At 42.3% G+C, this 9,765-nt stretch overlaps 1 protein-coding gene across 2 annotated transcripts; it reads right to left on the minus strand.

The window, feature by feature from the left end:
- Positions 1 to 2,693: 2,693 nt before the first annotated feature.
- Positions 2,694 to 7,103, minus strand: LOC147892102 (putative protein phosphatase 2C 57). Of its 2 annotated transcripts, none has more exons than XM_087388472.1 (5): positions 6,967 to 7,103; positions 5,487 to 6,341; positions 5,156 to 5,347; positions 4,460 to 4,671; positions 2,694 to 4,339 (listed from the first exon to the last, which is right to left on the minus strand). In XM_087388472.1, exons 2-5 carry the CDS (start codon positions 5,727 to 5,729, stop codon positions 3,784 to 3,786), a joined length of 1,203 nt encoding a protein of 400 aa, XP_087244598.1. In that variant the 5' UTR covers positions 5,730 to 6,341; positions 6,967 to 7,103; the 3' UTR covers positions 2,694 to 3,783. The 2 variants fall into 2 exon arrangements, with proteins under 2 accessions (XP_087244598.1, XP_087244599.1); XM_087388473.1 differs by lacking the exon at positions 6,967 to 7,103 and adding an exon at positions 6,378 to 6,944 and having other exon boundaries at positions 5,487 to 6,195.
- Between the last annotated feature and the right edge of the window lie 2,662 nt (positions 7,104 to 9,765).

The following is a 9,765-nucleotide window of genomic DNA, read 5'->3' on the forward strand; positions in this document are numbered from 1 at the left end:
CCAGCAGGTCTGGCCGGCAGGTCTTCTACCACGATGACCTTGCTCTTCATGACGGCCGAAAGACTCACTCTACCACCTTCTACCAACGCTCACCTAGTGATGGACTCTTTCATGAGCCTCTTCACGAGATGCTCCAACCACCACGACTCTTCCAAATGAGCTCCCAACTGCTTCTGTCGATGAATGGCACTCCTAGCCTACAACAACAGCTGCATACGTCTTCAATGACCTACGCGAAAGGCGCCATCGACCTCTCAAGCCACACACTGCTTCAACGCCTCCTAGCTCCCGGGGATGCATGCAAAATGCCCTTCTATGCCATAGCTCCTCCAACCGGGCAGCACCTCATCTGTGACTCTGCAAGCTCAAAGCCAGCCCGCCATCTAAAAATAATATTTCACATCTCGCTTCACGAAGACCATTGGCGATTCCGTCACTTCTCAACAAGGTTGTTTCTTATCTTGACACGTAGCAAGATATCATCCCACTCAGGTTAGGTTAAGAAAACCAACTTGGTTAATGAGGCTTCGTCAATAGTTGGACACGTGGCACACAATCGACCGTATCCTAAGGGCTACCCAACACACAGGTGTGTTCAAAGAGCTGACATGTGGCAAGCTTATCTACCACATCATCAACCACAACCTTGTGACATGTAGCATGTAGCCACATCATCACCCGATCTACCATGCCATCTACCATGTGGGCTTCCACACAAGCAATACCACATCAACAAGTGCCACATCATCAGTGACATGTGTCACTGCCACATCAACACAAGTGCCCAGTTAGCATACTGCCACCTCAACATCTGCCACTTGGCAATGATGCCCTGTCAAGCACACACTCTGCAGGCACATTGTGCCCTGCATGTGAACCCAATTGCCACCTCAGCACACTACTTCACTAGCACACCCCTGCATGTGAACACACTGGCCATACCATCATTTTGCACCCTTTTTGCCCCTCCACCTTGATCAAGTGATATCTCTTGATCCAGGAAGAAATTGAGGGCGCTCCAAAAAGGAAAAACCCTCGATTTTTTATGCTCTACATGCTTCTCACATCATACAAAAATTTTGGTGCAAGTATCACATACTTTTGAGCCTTGGCGACAAATTCACTTCTTGCACGAACATCAGCCTCTACATCGACGCATCTGACCAAGCACCTAAAATGAACAAAGAAAAGTAATTACTTGCTGCTCTAACATTGCTCGATAGTTGGACTAGACTCCTATTCAGAGTATATTAGATCATCCATAGTGAAGAGTACTCCAAAGTAGCCAATCAAAGCCATGCCAAAAAATTCCTAAGTAGTTCCTACTCAAAGTCAGTCCCTTTGCTCACATGCAGTTTCACATCATCACATTACGTGAAGCCTAACGTTCCACAATTCAGTGAGTAGACTTCAGAGTGTTCAAAGGGATTGACCTATTGTTCAGTGGGCACATCACACATGATTACAGCACCTTTCTTCATAACAGGGCCCTTAAAGCATCTAACAAGCATTCCTAGTTAAGAGTGTCCCAGACCACATTTTAGTGCACATTTATGTGTCTACACCCAGCAGTTTTTGTCATTACATTACAGCACCTTTCTTCATAACAGGGCCCTTAAAGCGTCTTATGATTATGCTCCCATTGTCAATACCCAAATAAGATTATAATATTTCAACACCTATGATAGCCCTAGGCAATCCCAAGCAATTTGGATTGCAAATTAAATAACAATATCGATATAATACCTAGACTCATAGAGATCCTTGCATAACTGAAGTCCCTATATTACTCTCATTAAGGATCTTAGAATTTATAGGGGTCAAAAATCATCTCATTGAATTATCTCAATTTGTTAGCACTAAAAACAGAATGCTAGGATATTCATCAAACTCACATAAGAGTTCATCAGAGCTGTACTACTTCATTCCTGCAGCACATTGGGCCAGCAAAAAACACTCCCAATTTTGTATCTATATCTGTCTATCCAAAATTTAAAACGTTAAACAAGCTTTCCTATATGCACGTTTGAATTCTCCAAACTTATTTCAGTAGAACGTTCAGTAAAATGCATTATTTCTGCACACTTGTCTTAACACTCTCAGGAAAAATTCAATCCGCTCCCAAATTATTTCAAAATCTTCTCATGAACCATGTCTTTGAAGCAATAACTTAAAAGAGCAGCCCTACAGCTGCACCTTGAATATTTATGAGACTTCGAGCTTCACAAAGATAACAACTTAAATCGTGGAAACCAAAGATATGCACAAGTTTGGTTCCAAAACTACAGTAGAGAACGAGTATAGTAAGTTTTTGCTAGTATTAACATCCTAAGAGAGAACTTACTGGTCAAAGGGCAAGATACCGAAGAACACACAAGCTGTGGGATAAAAAGAATCTAGCCTTCTGTCAATTGTAATTGGATATTTTGGACTCCTAACCAATCCTGTATTTACTTTTAAGACTCTTTTCTCTTCTATAGAAGAACACACTTTAAGACCCAGCCCATAGGTATTGCTCTATACAATCCACCTTTGGATTACACAGACGGTCAATTCTACGCACTGGGCTGTGTGATGGTACAAATGACCAAGAGGGAAATTTTTAATTTCTAGCAAACAATTCTTATGTTCCTGATTAAATAAATTAACGCATTCAAGAAAAGACATTGACAAAAAGCAAGTCAGCACACGTATGAGGAGCTGGCAACTTGGGACGATTCCACAAAAATAAACATGGTAACCATCTTGGACACTGGACATGTGATATAGTTATGGTTGTTGCACCCTTTTATCTCTCGGCTTTCATATTAAAAAGCTTATCAAAAACCCCATGAAACCTTTCATTTCATGACTCAGCAAACACAATTCCTAGTGCAGTTGATTGGATGACTCTGCTTCATTTGTGTCATTCTTGTCATGCCAACCATATCATACTGCGCTTTAATTGACCACTTGTGCCTGCTCAGAGCAGCCATGGCCTCTGCCCAGGATACTTGCGTAGACAAGCAAAAACCTACCATGTTCCAATCCCATTCTGAGTGCACATTTAGCACAATATCTCACATCCCCTACTTTCCATTTTGATAACACCATGATTGGCATACCAAGCTCCCATACATTGATTGAACTGGCTTGGTCTCATGCATTGCATTTCATAGCAAACATGGGCAGTCGAGACCCCTGGCATCAGTTCAAATGAACATACCTTTGAGACATTCTTGCATTCAATTCCATGGTAAAACAGGAGCACAAATCCTCCCTAAAGCCAAACTTGTTTGAAACGTCATTGCTGAAACAAATTCACCGGACCAACCCATCCCATTAACTGCAGAGGATCTCATGATGTACACTTGCCCTTGCCAATCGCCACATTTTGCAACTGTATCAACTTTCAAATTCCACCTTGCATTATTCTCATGTGATTCTATAGAACATGAGTAAGGAAGAAACAACGGCCGAAAGTTGTCCTTTATCCTTTGAGCAATAAAGAACACTAAGGGTTGCTTCATTATAAGATATGGCCGGTTTGGCTATCTTCAATAAGGCATTATAGAATCTAGATAGTCAATCAGAGTACTGGTCCTTGAAACAAGAATTATTGCTTTTGTTTAACAGAGCTGGTTCAAAGAATGCCATAAGGTCTCCTCAGAGCTGAACACTACTAACTGAACACGACACTGTAAAAGAAGCTCTCTTGTTAACCTATTAGCTATATGTCAAGTCAGCAAATTATACTATGTACAAATGCACTTCCAAAGCTCAGACAGGCCACAGAGACCTCACTTATGGAGTATTGTCTAACACCTCCTGCAGATTGCGAAGGCCTTCAGCAGATATGCTTCTCCTGACTAAAAGATTAGTAAACAGTCTAGGTGGAGGGGTCATTTGAAAACAGACTGTCAACACCGTCAGATTATCACACGTATCTCTGCGGAGAGCCTCATTGACAAGCTCACGAGAACATTGCTCTGGATCATTGTGTTGTCGCAGTCTTTTACGAGCGAAATCCACTGCATTCTGACTTGTGAACACGTCCCACAACCCATCACAGCCAATTATCATAAACTCATCATCTTCTGTTAGGACAGCTTGCCTCACTTCAGGCTCTGCACTGAGAGGGCAACCAACACCCTTTAGCCCTGTCATGTGCCAGTCCCCCAAAGCTCTCGCAACACCAAGCTGCCCATTCAAGTAACCATCATCTACGAAACCTCCAAGAGCCTCAATACGGTGTCTTTCCAGTAGACAAGAAGGCTTGTGATCCCTTGACATTTCAACTGCCTTCCCCCGTCTGCAGAGAACAGCTCTGCAATCTCCAGCATTCGCAACAATGATTCTTCTGCCAGGACAAAACAGACAAAACAATATCCAGACATCAGTAGAGAAGTCACAAAACCAGCCAAAAATTATCTGATACCAAACAAATAAAATAAAGAATAGAAAATTAGGAAGTACAGACCTTCCAAGAACTAGCACAGTTATAGCTGTTGTGCCGGAGGACAAACCATGATCCATTGAACAGACTTCAGCAAAAGCTTTGTCTGTCCGCAAAAACGCATGATGCATAGCCGCCTCTACCGCAGATGGAAAGGCCACATCTTCTACAATATATTTAAGCAATTTTTCCTTGACAAACTCTGCCGCATCTTTCCCACCATGCCCATCAAATACCTGGAACCACATCAAATTAGAACTGAAGTCATAATGATACCTAAGGAAACATAGCATACCAGACCTACGCAAGACCAAACAATGGCAATGACTTGTCAGGGTCACATCACCATGCCATATACAGGTACTGCGTACAAGCACAATTAAAAACCAGGAGAAAGGTTCATCCGAAAATGTTCCTATATGAAGCGTGCAATTTAAGCCCAAGCACATTACAATTAACTGACGCAAAGAAGGATTTCCCGACTTCGTTTACATGCTGTGAAAGGCATGAAACAGTATCAGAACCTACGAGTCACAAACCTACGTTAGCCTTTAGATTTTCCAAAAATCAGGCCCTAAGTAAAGGAACTTCTGATCAGAGAGGTTACATCCTGACTCCAGAGGATAAAAGAGAACAAAAAAATCTAGCCCAGTACCCTATTGGCCTCCCCCAACCTCATAAATAACTATTAAGTATAGAGTTCCTTGACTTTTGCCTTACCCCATAATAAGATCCCGGGCCTTTTCCCACAGCTATTGAACCCAAATGATGCACCAGATCATCAATGCATATATGTTCATCTTCCATGGCTCGCCTCGAGCCTATGTCAAACCAAACGCCCGATCGGACAGCAGGTTTGAACTCAACGACCTCAGAAGGTTCGTACAATTGAAAACATTGACCTGCTTCGACCTGCATCAACAATAAGACAAGCCTAAAGATTTTTTCAAAACAAGTATGCCTCCCTCTGTGCATCGGTCAATCAACTGGCAAGTTTCTAGGCCTGCAACAGAGCAATCTTTTCACTCTCATCTCAGAAAAAAGCTTATACCTTGTCACAATTGGCAAATTGTGAAGACCCACTGGCGTGAAAGCACTGCCTCTGCATGGCGGTCAAAGGGCGAGGAGGTCTGCCCATAACATCCTTGTGCGAGTTGCCAGTCTCTGACTGGCAATTATTGTCATCCCCCGCAATGCCTTTCTCCATATTTCTGTGATGAGCTTCCAAAGGGAGCCCCTCGTATGCTCCGTCTAGAGCACTTACAGGCTGAGTTACTTCGGTACCGGCTGCCATTCTTTAGATTTCTGCAGTGCATGAAGCAATCTATGGTTCCCTCTAAATGAGAATCGAACAGAGCGCTCGCTTCCGTGATACCGTTGAAAACAGCAAGCATCAACACGTTGCTCTTTTCAAAGAAATCCTAGGATCGCTTTCTTCGAAATCTCTGACCCGAAACTTCTGTAATGGGTCAAGAGGAGCATAAACTGTTGAGCGATGGAACAAACGTTGATTTAAGGAAAATTCGCTTCGACTTCCCGTTACGGCCGACTTAGACGTTGGGGGTCTTCCTCTCTCCAGATTTGCGAGCACAAATGGAATGCGCGTGGATGCGGCGGCCCAAAATGCCGTTGTCCCGACTGCAATTCGGGAGTATCACCGTCTACCAAAGAAATCGTTTCCCTCGAAGCGTTCAAATATGTCCTCCTGCCTTGGTAGCACCCCTTCAGGGACGCTTTACGAAACAGCACGCGGTCAAAAACTGCAAACAAGCCAGAAAAACTGACTCAAAAAACTAGAAGGCGCGCGCAATTTTGCTACACTGCAACTCGCAAGCACGTCTTTCCCTTTCTTGAGATCGATGATCTGCAGGAATCACAGCCAAATGCTTTCGGAGGTAGCTTGCGCCTGCAAAACGCAGAGAAACGACATCAATTTCCTAACCTCGGCTCCTGAGATGCGTGTTAAACGAAGTTCCGACTTTCCCGAGAACTCATTGACTTCTAAATCCAGAACTAAGCGCTTCCTCTCCTCGCACTTCTCTATCTAGTTCCGACGCCCTCTCTGATAATTCTCCTTTTCCTCTCTAATTTTCCTTCGTTTCCAAAGCGAGAAGCGAGATCTCTCTGGTGGTACTTTCTCCCCTGGTTCGAAAGGACGAATCTCTCCACGCCTTTCGGATTTTGTTCCGAAGGCCCTCTCCAATAATTCTCCTTTTCCTCTCGAATTTTCCTCTCCAAAGCGAGCTCTCTCGGGAATATATCGTCTCCCGGCTCCAAAGCCTCTCTCTCTCTCTCTCTCTCTCTCTCTCCCCCCCTGTCCCTCTCGCCCACGTCCAATCTCTTCTTCTCGAAGCAAGCTCTCTTTCTCTCTCTCTCTGTTTCGCACGCACATACACACAAATCCTTAAGAGCTCTCTCTCTCTCTCTCTCTCTCTCTCTCTCTCGTGCGCGCGCTCTCTCGCTCTCTCGCTCTCTCTGTGTGTCTCTGTTTGTTTGTCCTCCTATCCTTTCGCTCAGAAGTAGGCTCTTACCACAACTCGACGAGTGGCTCAATGTGCTATCGCTGGATGCGCGAGGGCGGTGCAAGGGATACCGGGGCTTCTACGCGTCGCTCTGATTGGTGTGGTTGTGTGTGTGTGTGTGTGCAGCTTTTACATCTCCTCTTTCTCTTATGTGGAAAAGAAAGACGGTGCTACCAGATTTTTATTTCCACCCCCAAAAAAAAAAAAAACACCTTCTTTGTGGTATTTTTGCACCCTTAGATCCCAAATTACTAATGACAAAATATTTTTATTAAAATATTTTTAGGGAGTTTATGCTCATGGTCAAAACATGCTCACTCCATAGAAGAGCCCCATTGGGACGCGTTAAAAAACACAAAGACGAGTGCATTATCTCACAGAACATCGTTCCAACCCCCCCTTGACAAAACAGTTCATCACCTGCACAAAGAGCTAGGCTGATGGCTCGCACCGCCTGGTAACCTTTGCCCTCACCTAACCAATACAGACTTCCAAAGTTAACTCACTCGCTCCTTCATTACATGGTTCAACCACCAATCTCGTGGAAGGCACCTCACAATCTCGTGTCACTGGAGTGGGCAAGACCAATGCAATCACCAAGGACAAATTACACGTTTATCACCCTTTCAGAGTAATATTGCCACCTTGTTAGGTGTCTCTCGCTCTACCTCAAATCATTGTAGATATTTTTACAAGAAAAACTTCTAGTCTTTTAAGACGACATGCACTTAAGTATAGCCATATTTTTTATTTCTTCTCAACATTTTTATCAACTTTCATTTATTTTAGCCAAGCGTAACAATTCCACTTTAGGCCTCAACATGTCATTGTAGCTAAGCATGTTAGTACAATTTGCATGGACATGCAAATGGTAGGGACATGGGTATTTAACAAACACGTAGACATTAAAAAAATTTTGGAAAGATTTACAAGTATAAAAGTGGAGTGATTCCTTTGTATTGCCCTTGTTCCACTTTACTCTAGAAATTCTTTGGACCAACATAAGTAACGATCTTATCACCTTCCAATCACCGACATGCTTTACTCTCATTACATTCTTGTCTAGGTGCTAGTCCTTCCATGATTGGGTCTCAAAGCAAGTATGAAAAAGAAGTAGTCCACATTCTTTTCATTTAGATCTTTAGTGTTGTGATGACAAAAAGTCTTTGCTTCTACACTATCTATCTCACCTTTAGTGTTGTGATGGCAAAGAGTCTTGTTTCTACACTAGCTATCTCACCTCATGGCATGCTTGCCCCACTTGCTACAAAGTTGCCCACTTGCTCAACTATCTCAAAAAGTAAGAATATAAAACAAGCCTAAGGGCATACTAGTATGGAATAAGTTTAAAGTCTACATCTATGCTTAGAGTTATATTTTGAAAATTGCTTATTCCTTGTCTAGGATTGACTATTCACCAAAATACCAAACAAATGCCTATGGGATATTTTTAATGCCTCTTTCTATTTTAAATGGTATCCCTTGGAGTGTTTCTCTTGATTAGAGTGTACAAGCCTACTTTGGTACTCAAGGAGCCATAAAGAATTTCCAAACTTAAGGATTGTAATTCTCCTTTAGGCACAACCTCCAACATGTCTTTTAAGTTGCATTAGTTAAGTCAAGGGCCCTAGTCACTCTTTCTAATTCTAAATGTTTGAAATTTCTCGTCCACCTCCCAAACAAACAATAATACCGATAGTAGCAAGAACGATAACATCAATAATTTCAAGGCATCCTTAAACCTATATCTACTCCTTAAAGAGTGCGACTAGGGACTATCTTTATTCTTGTTTTAACTTTATCATAATTAGAGGTTTTCAATACATTCACTCAATTGTATTTGGTGCCTTGGAAATCTATTTTCCTTGTAATTGTGAAGGTTTTGGCTGGACTTTTAATAATCCCACAAACCATGTGTATGCCAAGCCATGGCCTCCTTGTTTAGATAAGTTGTCCACTTTACTAAAGTTCACTTTTGCAATTGGCATCTTCTTCCACTCCTACTAAACCTAATGTTGTATTATATTCTTTGTTGCATTTGAGGATCACACCTTCCTCTTTGGCTATGGGGTGGTACATTTGCTCACTGTATCTACGCCCTTATGAATAAAATCTATTATAGGTGCCAACAATTCCATAGTACAATGATTTGAACATCACATGGGGAATCGGTTCAAAGTTTCTTGTTTCAGACCATAGAAGGATTTGGCAACTTGCAATGTCATGTTATTTTCCTTTCATTTACCATGTTGCATGCATATTATATACACAATACTCACTCTATTATTGATTGTCATAACTAGGCACTCTATATCTATTATAGGCTTGATCACACGTTCTTCCATCATTGGACTTGGTTCACATATTCATTAAGTACTCCTCTCATATAGAAAATCATTTTCTTTACAAACTATTAGTGATAACCATAAAAAATGTGCCACTATAAAAACCCAAAGTCATAAACCATGCACAATACAAAAGAAGGTCCTATTGTGGGGTCTTTCACAATAGGCACAAAGCTTTGTTAAAACATTTGGTAAATTGCACTACATATTACACTCCCACCATGAGGACTATGTGGAGCAAAGGGGCAAACCCTTATCCATTCATGTGTATATGAACCCCATTTCCGGTGATTTGCAATCTGGTTTATAATTAATCATGCTCTCTCTCTCTCTCTCTCTCCCTCTCTCTCAACCCCTAGTCAATTTGGTTGCCCAACCCAAGTAGCTAAGTAACCTTGCACAAAGGCACTACCAACAAAGTGCCCAAGCGGCAAGTTCTCAAGTAGCACAAACAAGTAGGAGG

This window comes from Dipteris shenzhenensis, chromosome 17, assembly GCF_047967505.1.
Source record: "Dipteris shenzhenensis isolate YYH24624 ecotype China chromosome 17, Dip_SZ_1.0, whole genome shotgun sequence".
In the NCBI taxonomy this organism is placed as follows: Eukaryota; Viridiplantae; Streptophyta; class Polypodiopsida; order Gleicheniales; family Dipteridaceae; genus Dipteris; species Dipteris shenzhenensis.